Here is a 20,103-nt window from a genome sequence, read left to right as displayed (position 1 = left end):
AGTATTAGCATTAGCATTAGCATTAGTAGAGGCAGTTGATGCAAGAAAACAAGCTTATTCAGCATCAGCCAAAAAAAAAAAAAAAAAAAACCACTTCCACTTCACCCCTCTGTTCGTTCAAAATACCTGTCCAGCTGAGCCTTAAACTTATTTAGGCTATCAACCTCCACTACAAGGGATGGAAGTCTGTTCCACCAACCAACCACCCGCTGGCTAAAGGCAAATTTCCGCACGTCTATCCTACATCTGTCTTTCCTCAATTTGAATTTATGCCCTCTCAGGTGATTATTCTGAGCTAGAGGAAGAATCCCATCAGCATTGAGCATGCTCAAACCATTCAAGGCTTTATACACCTCTATCAGATCACATCGCTGGTGCCTAGTCTCCAGACACTGTAATTTGCAAAACTTAAGCCTCTCTTCGTAAGAGCACCCCTTTGTTCCATTCACTAATCTTGTTGCCCTTCTCTGTACTCGTTCCAGCAGCTCTACATCCTTCTTGAAATGAGGCCTCCAGACCTGTATACAGTACTCTAGGTGTGGCCTGACCATTGCCTTATACAAGGGAATAATCACCTCCTTATCCCTGCTGGAAAAAGTCCTGTATATAATTGACAATACTCCATGAGCTACTCTTGCAGCCCATCTGCACTGCTCAGAGAACTTCATATCTGCCTGCACAACCACCCCCAAGTCCCTTTCATTCTCTACAACTGTCAGTGTAGTACCACAGAGTTGATACGTTGCTCTGGGGTTGCTGTTTCCCATGTGTAGTACTTTACATTTGTCAATGTTAAACTTCATTTGCCACCTCTCAGCCCATCTGCTCAACCTTTCCAGATCCTGTTGCAGCAGCATAGTGTCAGTAGTGTCCTTGACAACCCTGCCAACCTTTGTATCGTCTGCAAACTTGGACATTAAGCTTGATATACCATCATCAATATCATTTATAAATACAGAAAACAATAATGGAACCAACAGTGAGCCCTGAGGGACTCCACTAATAACATTAGTCCACGATGAGCAGTGTCCATTGATTACCACTCTCTGTCTTCTTCCCCCTAAACCATCCCTTTATCCATAGCAGCAATTTGCCTCCAATGTCACACTGCTCCAATTTGTGTAGCAATCTTCCATGTGCAACAGTATCAAAAGCCTTTCTAAGATCCAAGTATATGAATAGCTGATGAAATGGCGCCCTTAATGATGTCTCATCAGGATGAGGGCAGGGGTGTGAAAATTAATTTTTGCCAAAATGAATGTGTTTTCAGAGGGCGATTCAAGCCTGCATGCATTCTTAAATCTCTGTACACACTGCAAAGCAGCATACATCTATTTGCCGTCCAGATCCTAACTTTGAAGGGACCCATAAGGCGACTACTGCATCAGCGCATGCTCGAATGCATCTTCTTCTTCACGTTCCGTATTCAATTTCAGCTTGTAGACCAATATTTTCTAGCCAATTCTTTTTTTTTTTTTTTGTGAAATTGTTCTTGTCGTAAGAACCCCTATCCATTCTTCGATGCTATCAAGGCACCTTTTTCTTCATCTTCCTTTTGCTCTTTTGCTTGTAATCTTCCCTTGTAGGAGTAGTTTCTGCAGGTCACATTGTGGGTCTCTTATAATATGCCCGAGGTAGGCAGTCTTTGTTATTGCAATTGTAGTTAGTAGTGTCCTTGTGGTTCTTGCTCTCTTAAGGATCCGCTCATTGGTGACGCCATCTATCCACGTAATTTTGAGCATTCTGCAAGCATCCACATCTTGAAGGATTCCAGTTTCCTGATTTTCGCGTGACCCAGGCCTGACATCCATGTAGGAGAGTGCTCCACGTGTATCATTTGACCATTCGATATCTTTTCTGGAAATCCACTTTCGTGTCACACAGCTAGTTCTTGAGATTCTGAAATGATTCTTTGGCCATACCAATTTTGCTTCTAATTTCTGCGCCTTAGTCGTTATTATTTGTAAACATGTTCCTTAGATATTTAAAACTACTCACTTGTTCGGTCGGGTAGTTGCCACAGCGTATTTTGATTCCAGGCTAGGTGTTTGCTTATAACCATTGTTTTGATATTTGGCATTAATTGTTAAGCCTGTCTGCTCACTGGCTGTTACCACTTTGTTCAGGAGGGTTTGTAGCTTTTCTTCTGAGGTTTCAATGAGAACAGACGATAATTTTTACAGTAATTTCTTCTTTAGAACCTAGTATTAAATCTACAATGGTTTCAGCATAGAGGTCGTACAGGATATTCAAGAGGACTTTCATGCTTATCTTTTCTGGGAATAAAGATGGATTTCAGAAATTCAAGAGGTAGTTTCCCTCCAATTAGGATATCATCGAAAATATCGAGGTGCTATTGTTTTCCTCTTGCTCCGAGGCATTTCGGCTGGGATGTTATCAATGCCAGTTGCTGTGGTATATTTCATTAATTTATTCTCTTCCTCCATTTCTTCCATCAGACAGACTTGATGTTCTCCTTCTGTTTGGGTGTTGTCATTTCCTAGTTGTCTGTGGTCCTCGCAGTATCGAACCCTCGATATTCTTTCCACCTATCCTTTTTCTGTTGTTTGTCCACAATTTCCTTGTTATTTTAATTCAGAATGTGGTCTCTTGCACGGTCTTTCCTGATGTTGCGTACTTCCCTCACTTCTTTGTGGACTAGATATTCCTTATGCTCATTTTGCAGCTGTTCAATCCTTTTACATCTCTACTCCATCCATGTCGGTTTAGTCTTCCTATTTCCATTTTAATCAAACTGTCATACATCTTATATTTTTCTACATCTTTGTTCTTAAAGCATTTTCTGCGCTCCATTATATCTAGTATCTCTTGGCTTTCCTTTGGACCCGTTCATTTTAAATGCAGTTACCAAGAGGAATTAGAAATTTAGCTAAATAGAAAAGTTCGCTATAAAAATCGATAAACAAAGCAAAAAAAAAAAAAAATAATAATAAATAAAAAAATATGATATTAGTGTCCCCTGTAAATGATTACATCTACCCATACATTTATTTTGTCTGTAAATTGCGTGTGTTCTCTGGTCGATTCGCCTGTTTGCTGGACGATAAAACTCCAGTTTCTGGAAGTACAGACCATGCTACGGACTAACTCAGCCACGGAATGAATAAAGACCACTAAATTTCTTCTCGTCATCGACCGGATTCGAACCCGGGCCTTTCCACCCGGTGTGGAGAGTTCAGTGACGACACGATTGTACTACCCGCGCAGACAAGATCGTTAAACAGAAATCGGACTGTATTTAATATTATTTATTACGATTTTACCAATAATCGAAAAAAAGACACTTAGACACAAATTTGACAAGGCCGCCAGAAACCTAGCCACGCCACTGAGCAGAAGAACCCGTTTTGCAAGACATAACACAAGACGGAGTTTCAGAAGGATTGAAATCAATTAAGTTATTATTGCACCACTGGAGAATTACCTGGAGATCGGTATTTCAGGAATTGGAAAAGTTGAAGCTGTTCCGGTAGGACATGGTTACTGAAACTGATAATTGGATTGCAATGTGTTGTCATCAGCAAAACTATGGCTAGGATTTCGGGTCAATGGAAGAAGGTCATTAATATACAAGAAGAAAAGAGTGGGAAAAGAAACGAACCTTCGGACACCAGCAGTGAGAAATCAGAGACAAAGCTGGATAAACAATTACAAAAAACAGTTGGAAAACCATAAGATGGTTATTTTAAGTATTAGTATCGGCAATGACCAAATGGTACAAGGAAGCCTATGGCTTATGTTGCACCAGCCAAGAATAAAAAAATAATAATAAAATCAAATTAATAATAAGAAGAAAATTTAAAAAAAAAACATAAATAATTAATAAGATAAATGGAAATAGACAACCTATGTGTTTCGCTCCGCCCTTAGTTAATTTTTAACTCGCTGGCTAAAAGAGAACTTCCTGCAATTCACTCAAAATATCTCCCCCCATAACTTGATTTTATGGTCCCTACTTCTAGAAAATTTCGCCCTCATTATTTTACTTATGCCTCTCAGAGCCTTAAACACCTCAATGAAGTCTCCTCTAAGGTGCCTAGTTCCCAAGCCTACAACCCACATATTTGAAGTCTTTCCTCATATGGACGCCCTTTTGCCGATCTCACCAGGCGAGTTCCCTGCATTTGGATCCTTTCATGAAGCACAATGTCTTCCTTTAGGTGCATTCTCCATACTTGAATACAGTATTCTAAGTGTGGTCTAACAATAGCCTTATATAATGGGATTATGATGCTTCCGTAGCCGAGTGGTCAGAGCGAGAATGCGTTAGCACACACTCTTTGAGTAGACCGGGTTTCAAGCTCCTGACTGCTAAATACTGTCCATCTGCCAACCCGAACTGGACCAGCGTCTCAGATTATGGTCCATTTCCTTCAACATGAATCGTTGAGGAGGCTTCTATCCTGCCGTGGACTAATCATGGCTACACTTTAACTTTTATCTCTAGCAATTGTTCAATAAATCCTCGATAGGACAACATGGGCCTTCCTTGCAACCTGTCTACAATGCTAGGAGAACTTCAAGTCTGACTATTGTAACACCAAAGTCTTTTTCCTCCACTACCGGCTTTAGTTCAACTGCACCAAGTGTATACGTTATTTTGGGATTACTGTTCCCCAGGTGTAATTCCTTACGCTTTGTTGTATAAAAGCAAAGCTGCCACTTTTCTGACCATCTGGGCCACTACGAAGCTCTACTTGGCGGTGATCATTAACTACTCTAGCAATCTTGACATCCTGTGAAAATTTAGACATCACACCCTCTATCCCTTCATTGCAATCATTTATGAAAATCAAAAACAACATTGGCCCTAAAACTGAACTTGGGGGACCCCCACTTCTTACATCAACCCAATCTTTGGAATAAACATTTATCACAACCCTCTGCCTTCTGCTCTGAAGTCAACCCGCTATCCATCCAAGCATTTTCTGGGTGATTCCACACAATTCCAACTTATAAAGTAACTGCTCATGTGGGACAGAATGAAATGCTTTGCTGAAATCCAAAAAAATAATGTCGCAATTATTCTCTAAGTCCAGCTCCTGAGCGACCCTGTCAGAAGAGCTAACCAGATTAGTTAAACATGATTTTCCCTTTACAAATCCATGCTGACTATTCTTCAGAATTCCATTGCTATTTAAATTGTCCTGAATTCCACCCTTGATCATTGTCTGCACGATTTTCCCTACTACTCAAGTTAGAGTGACCAGCCGGTAATTTCCCCCTTCACTTTTAGGACCGTCCTTATGTATTGGAGATACAATGGCCCTTTCCCAATCCAACGGAATCACTACCGAGTCCGGTGATGCTCTCATAATTAGTCTCAATGGTTCAATACACTCACATAACGCCTCCCTTAACATTATAGGGTATATGCCACATCAACCCTAGGAGCTTTACTGGCCTGTAGGCTCGAACGTTTTTCAGCAAATAAACATGTAAAATTTCAACATCATTAATTACATTTTTTTTTCAACTTCACTCCCATAATTTCTCATTGACGTAAAGGGTTTTTCTTCTGTAAATATCGATGCAGAGTAACTGTTGAGTTCAGCTGCAGTATCTAATACTCTCCCACGCTCATTACATAAGGGTCGGATCTGGTTTGTCCTTCTCTTCTTTGCATTTATATATGTGAAGAATTCCGTATCCCTCACCCCTCTTTGCGTCCTTAACCTTTTTGGTGGCACTATTACCAATCAATTTGTAGCTATTATAGTCTACAGTACTTTTTATTGCTCTAACTTTTCCATGTTGCCTTTTTCTGCCCAAGTAATGTGGCAACTTCTTATTCATTCGAATTGGAATCTTCCTCGTGCAGAATTTTTTAATGTTATGTAAGCATTCAAGGCTTCTGTGATTAATGTTTTAAAGGTACACCATGATTGAATTATTTAGAATCATTCAAACATTTAGAAGTTCTCTACGCCAAACACCATCAAAATCCTTTGAAAGGTCAATCGTTGCACCAAAATTTTTGATTAAATTTTTCCGTAAATGGGTAACATGAGCCAGAATATGGATCGATACTGACGGGATCCATACTGGCGATCGTTGATCACATGGAAGGTTTCTAGACAGTCTTAGTTGGCTGTTAGTTTATTTCTCCATTACTTTGGAACGGGTAGGAATGCAAGCAATGGGACGATAATTGGATGGGAGGGATTTGTCATCCTTTTTAGGAACTGGCTGGATATGAGCAAATTTCCAAGCAGAAGGAAAAACACCTTTGGAATAAGAAAGAGAAAAAAGGCGGCAAAGAACAGGAGGACGTTCAGGGGCACAGGTTTTGAGAACAAGTGGAGAAATACCATCGGGACTTGGAGCTTTCTTAGTATCAAGATTCGTCAAAATCCTTCTGACTTCCTTCTGACGAAAGACCACAGGAGGCATTGAATGGAGCGTGTTGGGAATGGTGGGAGCTGTTTTACCAAGATCATTAATACATGAGTCGGAAGAAAAATTGGGATGCTAACAGGTCAGCTTTATCCTTGGCTGAAGTGACAAAAGAACCATCTGGTTTTGACAGAGGTGGGAGCAGAGATGGGCAAAGTTGCGGCCAATAGCTTTGGCATGAGACCAGAATGCTCGGCTACCATTAGAACAAGAAGCAAATTTTCTACTCTAGCCTGTTCAAAATCTAGTTTGGACTGATTAGTAACTGCTTTACAATTGTTGCGAGCTTTGGTGTAGGCAGAAAATGAAACTGAAGAAATGGAATTCAACTTAAGTTCAACTTAAACCTTATCAACTACAATATGAAATTTCTAATTACTTTGTGCATTTGGTCAGTGTGGGTTGCGTTTGGTATACTGTAAAATAGAATTCCAAAATATTTAGCTTGTTTCATTTTATTGGCTACTCTTTTCTCTGTCTCGCATAATTTCCTAAAATGTTGTTAAACTCATTTTGAATCTTTGGCGATAAATATGAATGTTCATTCCGATCAGATGAACGTTCAATTATAAAAATATGTTCATTCAAAACGGGGTCAGAATTCGATAGCAACTCTCCCATTTCTCTAAAATTTCCTTTATTTGTAGAAAGTATGAATGGAGTATTCTCACGAGCAGAAAATAAGATTACATTTGAAGTCCGATCGAAAACAACCCTCCGTTTCTCTATCTGATTAATGTGGTCAAGAGTTTGTTGAATCTTCAACTCTGCACTTCTCCAAGCACGACAGATGCTGTTCACTATTTTCATGGTTAGAAAAAATAAATGACAGTACATCAATTTTAAACGGATAAGCGATCGTTTTCCCGCATGAATGACGTGTACTTTTCCTGCGTTCATTGCATCGTATCCGTAGAAATTGGTGCTCCAGCTTCTCCGCTACTTCGCCATGAATACGCGACTACAGCCGCCGCGTCGAGTCGGTCACTTGACTCCTATCGCTCGCTTCAGCATGGCACCAGTCCCCGTGCTAAATTCGCAATCTTAGAAACTCTTACTGGTTCTTAAGTGATGCTCGCATCGGCGTGGTTATGGGGGAGGGAGCAGTGGGTCATATAACAGAAAGTGAACGTTAGCAGTGGGAGAAGTGAAAATTGTTCATCCCTCCAGTGACGTATGCCTCCTCACTCAACTAACCCGGATGTACCAGCTTTTAAAGATTAACCGAATAAAATTATAAGTTTCCCAGGAGCTGAGGGATTTTTTCCCCATAAAATATATTTTATATTATTTATGAAATCTCTAAGGATCTCATGGGCAAAGACACAAAATTGCAGAACACTGTAGGTTTCTGTATTCACCGTTCCGTTAATAAACTTAATTCGTCCCACCCTTTTGCTTGTTAAGCCATTCTCAGATGGCTTAACCCAGACCACCTAAGAATGCGGCGGGGAACTTTACAGTCGATGTTATGCAGTCAGGATGGTATGCTTCCGATTTTCGTCTTCTCACATATCGCTTCCCAATTGAGCCACGCAGAAGGTAATTAATATTCAAGAAGAAAAGAGTGGGAAAAGAACTGAACATTGGGACACCAGCAGTGAAAAATCTGAGACAAATCTGGATAACCAATTACAAAAAACATTTTGAAAACCATAAGATGGTTATTTTTGCATAGGGATCACCTTCCTTGCTGATCATGCTTGGGAACGGTTCTGTGGAGCGGGTTTCCTTCGTGGGACAGGAGTATCTTTGGCCAATCTTTCCCTTATTACACAGAATATGCACCTTTGCATATTTCTTAATGACGTCTTCTTTGCTACACACAACCCTTTATTCTTCAGCTTTACTTTACTCATTCACTTCGCTCTTTTCTTTTCTTTCGGCTCATCTCTCTTCCAACGACGTCCGAAATCGAACTTCTGTCAACTACACTCCCGACTTCCCTCCCTGCACTAACTAATTTTTACAGATCCAATCGCCACTGACTATAGAATATACTCATTGGTGATCCCAGCGTGTGCCAGTTGAATTAAATGAACGATCGGGTCTCTAAAAATATCGAACCACGCCGGGCCAAACCCATTCACAAAACTGAAGAAGTGCATCCTCAATTGGCGGAATGAGGAATTAAATGAACGTTCATTATCTCCTGGAGCATTATCTCCTTTCTACTTTACACTGAGTGGAGAGATATCCTAGGAAACCTATCTAGTAACAATTTGGGCCACATTTCTCCCGGAAAGGAGTAGCCACACAGTGAGGCATTGAGTGCTACTGCAGCACTATCCAAAATTTCGTCACATTCCTGGGTGGATCATCCACATATCCGGTGAACGCGAAGGCATGCCATAGTGGTATGTGCATTTTCCCGGCTGGGGAGGTCCATTGCCCTGTGGGTGCAAAATTACCATGAAGGGATGCAGATGATCTGCAAGAATGGACATGTAACCGGGATTGATAAAGATGCGTCTACACGAAGCACAGGTCCCAACGTGTGCCAGTTGAACAAGCCCCTGACCATTCCTGACCGTCAACATGCCTGAACAGTTCCTTGCTGACATGACAGGTACATAGCTTCGTGTGGTATCCACCAGATACGCACCCTCCAGTCCACTCGAAATAACTATCAACGGGACTCATCTGACCAGGAGACCCGTCTCCAATCATCCAAGGTCCAGTGACAATGTTCTTTTGCCCATTTCAGGTGTAGAGTCCTGTGTCCTGGTGTTAGCAATGGGACTCTGGTTGGTTAGCAGCTCCCATAACATATTGGGCCAATAGGTGATGGTCTCGGTGGAGACGTTTCTGTCACCACCCTCGTTGAAGTCGGCGGTGATATGTGCTACTGGAGCTCTCCTTTTGGCTGAAAGAATGTAACACTGACGGCAATGGCCACATTCATATACCTCCTTTATCCGCCCACAGCGCTGTCGACGACAAGATTTTATTCTGAAATGGTGTATTCCTGATACACTCTTGATACTCTGAAATGGGGATAACGCAATTTCTGTACTACCTTCGCGAGAGAGAGTAACCCATGCGTCGGTCACCCACTATATCACCATTTAAAAGTCGGCTAACTCACGACGTTTATCCATACTGACATCGAATTACCGTCTACGTGAATGCAGTGTACCTTCCAAGCGGTGCGTTTGTCTATTATGCAGAGGTGTGACAGCAGCGCGTTTCCAAGGATCGAGGTATCGCATGAATTCTGTCCTTTGAGTATTCTACTTTGCTTTGTGTTTTGTGTGGGTAGCACAGTGGTATCGTCATCATGCTCACCACAGTCGGGTGAAAAAGGCCCGGTCCGAATCCCATCCTTAACGCGAGCAACTTTAATGTGCTTTTTTCACTCCGTAGCTGAGTTAGTCGGTCTCAGGCGTAGATAGGAATGTTCCTCCCCCTTCCCCCCAGAAAATTCGTTTTTTTTTTCGTCCAGAAAACAGGCATATCGACCAGAGAATACACTCAATTCACAGACAAAATCGTGATGCAATCATTTACGGGTGACCCTAATATCATAATTTTTTTATGTCATTACTACAAAAAACGTACACACCACTCATTCATGTACTTTGTATAAAATTGATTTGGTATTATATTCAGTATATGGGCCACCGAAGACCATACAATACATGATATCATCACTCACTCAACCCAATGGCACAAGCATTACGTAATTGTGGACCGAGTGTCATTTTTGAAGGTATGTAGTGTGCCATTTGTGCTCGGCATTTGGTGATGGCAAAATTTTGGTATTTCTCTTATTAAAAAAAAAAAGGAAAAAAAAACATTTTTTAATGAATATGTAACGAAGTAGTGAATGAGCAGTCGATCGTATTATTTAATATTCCCTTAATTTAGGGAACAAATGAGTAACTATAAATTGAATTTACAGTTTTTATCCTGTTTTATAGAAAGGTTTCATCTTTTTCAGGTCAATAATTAGGAACGCCTTTGGTTGCTACGATGACTGATAACAAGGGATCTCATCTCATCTGCGAGCACTGCCACAAGACATTTTCAAAGCTTTCATCTCTGCGTCAGCACACGAAAATTCATTCTGGCCAGAAAAGCTTCAGATGTGAACCTTGCAACAAAGCATTTCGTAATTCATCACACCTTCGCCAACATGAGAGTATTCACAGCGGTGAGAGGCCTTTCGCTTGCCAAACTTGTGGGAAGACATTCAGCAGGTTATCCTATCTAATTGGGCACAAGACATTCCACACGGGGAAAAAGCCTTTTTCTTGTGACATTTGTGATAAAAGATTTTCACTAAAGCAAAACCTTGTAGTGCACATGAGGATTCACTCTGGAGAGAAGCCTTTCCAATGTGATATTTGTGATCGAAAATTCTCACAAAAATCAACCCTTTTAAAACATCTCACACTGAGGAAAAGCATTTTTCTTGTGACATTTGTGATAAAAGATTTTCTTTAAAGCAACACCTTGTAGTGCACATGAGGATTCACTCTGGTGAGAAGCCTTTTCAATGTGATATTTGTAATCGAAATTTCTCACGAAATTCATACCTTTTAAACCATCTCAGAAGTCACACGAAGGAAAAGCCTTTCACGTGCGGATATTGTGGAAAATCTTTCTCGTCTTCATCATATCTAACGAGACATAGACGGATCCACACTGGCGAAAGGCCCTTTTCCTGTGACACCTGCGCAAAAACATTTCCTACTTCATCACATTTAAGCGGTCACAGGAGAGTGCATTTGAAAGAAAAGCCGTATTCGTGTGAATTCTGTGAGAAGGCATTTTCAAGACGAGCACATTGTGTGAGCCACACGAGGATCCACACGGGTGAGAAGCCTTTCTCGTGTCAATTTTGTCAGAAAACATTTTCACAGCGTTCACATCTCACTGTGCACACAAGAATCCACACGAATGAAAAACCCTTTTCATGTGCAACGTGTGGCAAAACATTTTCACAGAGTGCAAATCTCACCGGAGTCCACACCGGAGAAAAACCCTATTCGTGTGCAACGTGTGGCAAAACATTCTCTAAGAAAGTATTGGGGGGGAGAATTGCTATAAAATCACGGCAACCAGATTGTGGGGGGGGAATTGTTAGAATAGTCTATAATTGTTATAAAGGCTGTCATTAAGAGGTGTTTGCATGATTAAATTTTCTCCTTAATCAGTAAACTTCCCCCCAACATAGTTATGGCTTAATCTGTGTGTCTGGTGGCTTTGTTTAGGACCAGATTTCGTATATCCTAATACATAATAGATGAAATGAATAATCTATTTCCTCTACTATGCATGCGATTTGAATCTGTTTCTTGCGTTGTGTAACTAAGAAAGAATTTAATTAATAATTTAATTAATTATATATATATATATATATATATATACATATATATTTCCTTCCTAGCGCAATATTTTTAATTGAACTTAATCAACTCCAGGTGAATACTGATGTGATCTGAAGTCAGCAACGAGGCAGTAATTGTAACAAAACAATCATTTAATACAATATATAAAACACATTACAAAAGAAATACACATATATATATATAACTCATTCACACTTTTATAACATTTCATCCTCTTATTAAAGATTAGGAAATTATCATCATTTGATTTAAACCGTTTTAAGATTATACCATGATTCCTTATAATTATATTTCTCTTACAAGAGCCATACCATTAATACAACAATTTATACGATCCATAAACATATATATATATTTCTATTGACCTTTGTTGAATATCAACTGGGTACCATCGTCTTTTCTCCCCTTTCTCTTCTGTTTAATATTTAAGACCTTTAGTATTTGTGAACGTTTCAACATTTAAAACATTTATTATTTTAAGTACATATATTAGGATATCAGATCTTTATGTTAACCAGTTAATATTCATGGTACCTAACTGTTGTACCGCGGCATGTATATATTTCATGGGTAACATATATAAAACATAGAAAGAAATCAATTTAGAAAGGAATCATCTTTTAAAAGCTGCGTCACCGTAATATTCCATTTAAACTATCTCTCGTTCTCACACATACAAGATGAAACATTTTAGCTTACCGTTTTTCTGTATCTTCCCTCTTTCGATTGAGATTTCCTCCTTCTCGGGATGTTTCCCTCTGCTTGATTCTGCCGCTGGAATTGCTTGACTTTTCCACGATGACTTTCACGCACAATTCTACTAGGTAAGGTTTACACGACAGACAAAAGAGTCGCGACTGTTTGAATCTTCTAAGATGAACTATTTTCTAATTCTTCTCACTAATACTATACTAACTGTTTCTCTTTCATACGCACTTCTTCTCTCCTCTCTATTTTCTCTCCTTTCATTTTATATTGAGGGTCACATCCTTTGGGTATCTTTCCATCGCTCTCATTGGATGGTCTAATTCCAAGGCCAGAATTTTAGGTAATCTCAGTTGCTATGTCATGGTCAAAGCATCTGTTGACTCTTCTTCTAGACCACTTAACGAGCAGCAAACCTTATGTACGTCATGGCTACTTACACTGGTGTTACTTTCCTGACCATTTTTGGACAAGCGAGATGTTATTCAATATCACCATCATTCGGAAAGAACTCAAGGTATTTTGTTGTTTATGCGGGGAGGAACTGTCCTTCCCCTGTTATAGCATCTTCCCATCGTTGTAGAATGCTCATGTGTTTATAGGAGAAGACACTTTTCCCTTGACATCTTGACCCTCCAACGGAAGTTTATACGGCCGAAACTGTACTGTATATACTTTTTCCAAAGCAAGGTTACGAGTGGGCTGGGCCTTTAGAGGATGTTTAATATTCTATTTCTAATTTCGAATAATGTTTACTTGACTTTACTGATTTCCGTCCTTGCTGATGGTATTACAATTTCTATGAGTTTCAACACAATCCAAATATACATCAGCAACCAGGGAAATCAGACTAATAGTTAATTTATCCATTACTGAATATTTAATTAATCCGAAAAAGGAAAGGTGGGATTCATACCGCTCGTAACACTGCTCTCTCCCCCGAGAAAAAGATTTAGATTACGGGATGAAAATCCAGGAACTCAATCTTTGGTAAGCTTTTGGGAAAGTAGGTGCGACTTCAAACAAAAAAAATGATTCCTTCCTTTACATAAAATAATCATTTGATATCATTACTAAATAATTGAAGATTAACATGGGTATATTTACTTTATCATTATATCAATGTAGCAATATTGATTATTAGAATACTTCTAAGTCATTAACATAAGTAATACAATGTTATATAAGAAAAGCATACATAATATTATTCTGAGACATTATTTATTTCTTGAATAATCACCATTCCTTTGCATTCGGGATTCACTATAGTCCTGAACATTTAGTCTTAGATAAAAAACTGTTCAAAAAAAAACTGAGTGTTCAAATACATATCTCTTATGTTCTTTCATTTCTTTTGTATTACTGTCCTTAATCACGCACTTGCTTCAGCTATGATTATACACTCCAGTCTAATCGTCCACTTCTTCAGTTTCGATTCGGTATCTGCATCTTTTCTTGCTTCAAACACTTCCATGAGTGAACAACTTTGTTTTCTTCCACAATTAGTCTGTCTTTTCTTATCTTCCAAATCACTCAGAAGAGATGATACATATAATAAAAAAACATATTTTAATATATATTCTCTCAGCCTATTTATGAACAATGAATTACTTGATTACTAAAATACATATAGTAATAAATGACAAAGACTATAAACTAAAATTTCAGTTTCACCAAAGAAACAGAATATATCTAATAGTAAATGATAAATCATTAAAAAAATGTTTATTTCCTTCTTCTTATTCTCTTCAACGATTGAGTTCTCTTCATCTTTTACTTGACCAACTCGAATAAAACACATCACTATTGGTAACACTTGTGATGATTTTAGCAAACTGGAATTGAAGATCTCTCTTGAATAGGACGTATAGCACAAAGATATAACGTGAGTATTGCATGATTACACCAAGAAAAATCAAAAGAAAATGCTTTATTAGAAGACTCAGTGATTAAGACGTTCACAAGTTCAGAACGATTTCAATTAAGTGGCAGTCTATTCTGATCTAAATGGGAACTTCTTGTCTTTCATCTTCTCTTCTCAGATCTAAGCTATTAATGTCCTCTTCGTCAGTGATGTTTCTACAATAATATATTTGGTAAGAGTTGCTTATCTCTTCCATGTTATTTCCTCGTTTTCGTAATTTCCACAACACAGTTCCTAAAGTTATAATGATTAATAGTCCGGCTGGGACTCCTAACGTGAAAAAGATAGCTTCTTTTGACCAGTTTCTTTCTAAAGGTATGGTGAGTTTTAAATAACCCCATTTATTCCATGCGTGACACTGATAATGACCGAAATCTTCTACACGTACAGACTTAATCATAAGTGAACTACTGAGATTTCTTATTCCTTGTATTTCTATATGTGTGGTCAAATCATCCAAATTTCGGCCTTTCCAAGTCAGATTTTCGACAGGAGGCACATTTTTTGAAAATGCAACGAAGTTGAACATCATCTCCAAGACTTGCGAGATGTGAACTGCATATGCCTTCTGGTGGTTCCTTCAGATAAATTAAAGCTTCGTCTTTTACCGACGGAAAATTCGGGATCACTCCTTCACATGAATAACGACCTGATGTTCTTGGCGACATTTTGGGGATCGTTAGAGTAGAAATAATGCTAACTTGAATGAGCTTATCTTCAAAGTACCATTTTACTGTAGGCAATGGAAATCCTCTGACATCGCATTGCAACACAACTGGGTTACCATAGGTTGTGGCCATGTCACTAAGTTTCGTGTTCAAGGTGGGGCCATGTGATACCGTAATTGTAAATGACGCTTGAGCTGATCCTAATTCGTTTCGTACAACGCATGTGAAATTGTTATTGTGATTTTCTCTTCGAATGTTCCTGATTATAAGCGTAGCATTTCCTTCCTTTATTAATCGCTCTTCTCCTTCGAACCCTCTTTGAGTAAACAATTGCCGTTTGGGATATCGAGCTTTTAGGTGACAAAAAAAATTATCCTTTTTTTTTTTTTTTTTTGAAGGAGAAGGATAGGTGGCCTTTACTTTAAACAAAAAACTAGATCTTGTGTATTATATTTCTTAATTTTCTGCCCAAGATAAACGGCTCGCCTTGAAAAGTTCAAAGCACTTATAGCTACAAGTCATTCTTTATAAATAAACCTTGAGTGATATGCCCTCTGATAAAGCCTAATAGTAGGGCATAGAGCAGACAGTTGATCTTTTCCTTTTTTTTTTCATAACAAAGAAACAGTTGATAATAACTATGCATTTATCCTGTCTTGACGATCTTATGTTAATGCAATGTCATTAACTCCTTAATTTCATATGTGAAAGAATTATAATGAATAGATAAAGTTCCATTTGACAATTATTTGCAGAACTAAAATTCTGATGTAGATTGCTCCAGATCTTTTAAGAGTAAAATGAGTTTTTTTTTTTGTAACAAACAATCAGCACAAGAAGAAGATTCCTTTATCTTGATCTTATAATTCCGATGTGATGTTATCTCTTAACTCTTCTCTTTAGAAACATGATAAAACAAATAATAACTGGGAGGAACCAGCCGTCCCCAGGCTAAATGCCTCATCTCATCTCTAAAAAGGACTATTATTATCTTTCTTAGATATCACTCTGAATCTTCTTTCTTGAACTTGAATTTAGACATACAATGAGAGGAAGAGAGAGAGTAAACAAAAGGGAGTAAGGGGTGCCTAATAAAGCCCTAGACCATTTGCAATCCTCCTCTCCTCTCTTCGTTTAATCCTGTATACTCAAAATATATTTTTTTTTGCGGGATGAAAAATTATCATCTGCTCAGTAATAATGGTTCATCACTATTAATTGGTTAAAAGTTTTGGCACTATTCACCTTTTTTTCCAAAGAATAACTTATGCTTTTGCTTGAAACTTCTCAGTTACAATAAATTAAATTCTCCTTCATGTGTTACTAACTATACTGTATAACAATCTGTGCTCGTTGAGCTATCCAATAACAACTGCTGATAAAACATGATGATAGACTCGAATACAATCCATTTTTTTTTTCAACCTTTCATTATGGTAACCTCTTTAATGCTGATTAAATCAGTAGGTACAATACATGAAAATGCTAATTCCTGAGATTAATCATGTGCTCAGTCCTTCGCATTTATCCACTTCACTAAAAGATCATATCCATCGTTCGCCCAATTTCGTTCTGAAGTTGGTTCAGGATCGGGTTCAATTTCAGGTACATTCACCCATCGTACATATCGATCGTAAAGACTCTGATTTTCAGAGTGTGGCGCTGCTGCTTCTGCCCTTTCTTCAGAGCAGACTTGAGCTGGCTGAGATTCATCTTCTTTCTCAGTATTTTGAGAGGGGCCGCTTTGGTCCATTTCTTCATCTGACGTTTGGATTGTCTCAGGAGCAATTACTCTATTTGATGCCTGAGGATGTATTTTCACATCTTCCTTTTCAGGAACTGATATAGAACGAGGTTCCTGGCTTTTGCTGCGTAAATTATATTGATGTGTCGGCTGAGAATGCACTTGCTGTTTTCTGACTGGCAAAGTGACAGTTTCCTCTTGTTTCCCACTCTGTGGACTTGCCTGTTGGTCTTGCTTTATTTGTGTCGCTTGTTTCTGACCCCTATTTGGCAAATACTCTAATGGAATTGAAACGGGTAAACTTTGTGGCTGATAGTAAACCGGTTCGACCCATTCTTCTTCTTCATCTGTTTCCGATTCCACATATACTCTTTTTGGTTTAGTGTTTTCTGAGGATCGTTCAGGTGATGTAGTAGGCTCAGAAGACTCTAAACGTAGCTCTGGAAATGGTTTGCGATCTATCACTTTCGTTAATCTGTCTAAATGTACCAGTTGCTTATCCTTAGGATGATATATATGTTGAATCTGAAAATTAACTTCTGATGTCTGTGATATGACCCGATATGGACCACTACTCTGTTGAGACAATTTGCGTGTTCTACCTGGTTTTACCATAGGAGTATAGAGATATACTATGCTTCCAACCCTAATCTGCTTATCTACAGCTTTAGTAGAGCGATATTGTTCTTGTGTTTGTGCAGCGTCTTCCAGATGCTGACGAACTATTTCATAAGTCCGCTGCATCCTTGCTACCATTTGCTCTGAATAATGCTCTAAAGAAGCGTATGTAGGGTGTATTTCTGAAGTCCAGATGTGCTGAGGCATCACAATATCTCTCCCATACATTAAATAATTTGGTGTTTCATGAGTAGCAGAATGTACGGCTGAATGATATGCTGCTACTGCTAATGGTATACAGGTATGCCAGTCTGATTGAGTAGCATTCACGACATGCGATAGAATTGCTGCCAGAGTTCTATTCAGCCTTTCTATTTTTGCGTTTGACTGCGGATGATACGCAGTGGTTTCCAATTTCCTAATGCCTAGTTTTTGATAGATTTCTTTCATTAAAGTTGATAAGAAGTTACTTCCTCTGTCAGTCAATAAAACCTGTGGAATTCCATGTCTAGCAACTACATGATTCACAAAAGCGGTTGCCACTTCTTCTGCTTTCTGTGTCTTCAGTGGTATTGCCTCTACATAACGTGTAAAACAGTCTGCGACCATCAGCAGATATTTATCGCCAGCCAAACTGGTAGGCAGTGGACCAAGAATATCCATGCTTACCCGATACCAAGGAATTGTCTCAAAAGGAACCCGCATAAGGCTAGCTTTTGCTTTTGGATTATATCCTCTTCTTTCCAAACATGAAGGACAAGTGTTCACATAAGCTTTAATGTCAGAAAACATATTCGCCCAGAAGAAATTTCTTCGTACCTTCTGTAAAGTTTTATCAAACGCCAAGTGCCCAGCCGAAGGAGTACTGTGACAAGCGTCTAAGATCTCTCGTTTTAATGCATGTGGAACCACTATTTGTTCAAAAGGCTGTTCTCGAGCTGATCTTGTGTCAGGTAAAGTATAATGGCATAAAACACCATCATTTAAATAGTATGAATCTGGAATTCTTGATAAAGCTTGGGTGTTTCCCTCTAAATGAGTGATCAACGATTTCAGCTTATTATCTTCTCTTTGTAATGTTCTTACCAACTCTTTAGTGGCTTCCTTCGGCATTACCAGTGTTTCCAGCGTAATTCCGGTCGACATCGTCGCAACATGTTCGTTCTTAGATTTCTTTTGCCTCTTAGGCTTAGTATCTTCCTCTAATACTGGTCTAGATAAATAATCAGCATTAGAATGCAGACGGCCAGGACGGTAAGTAACCTCAAATTCGTAATCTTGTAACATTAAATTCCAGCGCATTAGTCTAGGGCTGGGGTTCTTTAATTGGAGAAGATATCTTAATGGTGCATGATCAGAAATTATCTGAAATTTAAACCCGTATAGAAAAGGTCTAAACTTCGAAATGGAGAAAACGACTGCTAAACTCTCCTTTTCCACTGTACTATACGACTTTTCAGCTTGTTTTAACAGACGGCTAACGTAAGCAATAGGATGTTTCTCCCCATCTTCTGCAATCTGCTCCAACAATCCCGAGATAGCAATATCGCTAGCATCAGAAGACAAATAGAACATTTTGGAAAAGTTAGGATAAATCAAAACAGGTTCTGTTATCAGGGCCATTTTAAGCTTCTCAAAAGCGGCCTGTGTTGCTTCGTCCCATTTGAAGGGAGTGTCTTTCTTCATCAGACTGGTCAATGGGAAAGATATTTCCGCATAGTCTTTAATAAACTTTCTATAAAATCCTGTCATACCTAGAAATCTTCTGACTTGTTTTACTGTCTTAGGAGCCAAAGTTTTTTTGATGGCTTCTACATTTTCTGGATTTGGACGGACGCCTTCGGAGTTGATGAGATGACCCAGATAAATGACTTCTGGCTTTAGGAAATCACACTTAGAAGGTTTTAGCTTGAGATCGTATTGTCTCAGACGCTGAAAAACGGTCTTCAATCTTTCAATATGTTCTGTAAAGGTTTTACTGGCTATCACAACGTCGTCCATATAACAAAAGATGGATTGTTTCTTTAAACCTTGCAAAGCAATTCCCATAGCTCGCACAAAACTGGCTGGGCTATTTTTTAATCCTTGTGGTAATTTTTCCCACTCCCATAAATCTTGACCCGTTGTAAATGCCGTTTTGTGCTTATCAGCAGGATGAATTGGGATCTGCCAAAAGCCAGATTGAAGATCGAGAGTGGAAAAGAAACGAGATTCTGATAACAGCTGCAATATCTCCGAGATTTGAGGCAGAGGGTAACTATCTGCGACCGTTTTCGCGTTAAGTTTTCGAAAGTCAATACATAATCTAAAAGAATTGTCACGTTTCTTAACCATGACGATCGGAGCACTGTATGGTGAAACACTCGGAGAAATTATCCCTGCCTCTCTTAGTTCATCAATTTGGCGATCTACCTCAGTTCGCAGAGAATACGGCGTTCGGTATGCACGCTGTGCAACTGGAATGTCATCTGTGAGCTTTATTCTATGTTGTAAGATTTTAGAATTGCCCAACTGGGAAGGAGATTTGGCAAAAACATCTCTATATTCAAGTAACAATTTAGACAGTTGCTTTCGTTGGGAATCAGTTAAATGATTCAGTTTGAAGTCTTCTATAGACACTGGAGAAGATCTCCTAACCTTTTCTTTCTCCCCTGCAAAATTAACTTCTTT

The 20,103-nt window shown here is 38.9% G+C and overlaps 1 protein-coding gene across 1 annotated transcript in view; it reads left to right on the top strand.

Annotated features, from left to right (window-relative positions):
• LOC150090642 (uncharacterized) overlaps positions 1–12,049 on the top strand; it is a 55,291-nt gene extending 43,242 nt beyond the window's left edge. Inside the window, exons 3-6 of the mRNA XM_090368834.1 lie at positions 2,199–2,310; positions 10,373–10,764; positions 10,842–11,447; positions 11,999–12,049. Of these exons, the coding sequence (XP_090224960.1) occupies positions 2,199–2,310; positions 10,373–10,764; positions 10,842–11,447; positions 11,999–12,049 (1,161 nt within the window). The remainder of the gene's footprint in view (positions 1–2,198; positions 2,311–10,372; positions 10,765–10,841; positions 11,448–11,998) is intronic.
• The last annotated feature ends 8,054 nt before the right edge of the window (positions 12,050–20,103 follow it).

This window comes from Mastigoproctus giganteus, chromosome 1, assembly GCF_048544385.1.
Source record: "Mastigoproctus giganteus isolate SK-2022 chromosome 1, ASM4854438v1, whole genome shotgun sequence".
In the NCBI taxonomy this organism is placed as follows: Eukaryota; Metazoa; Arthropoda; class Arachnida; order Uropygi; family Thelyphonidae; genus Mastigoproctus; species Mastigoproctus giganteus.
Note: the sequence above shows the minus strand (reverse complement) of the source record. Positions and strands in the feature narration are given on the sequence as shown.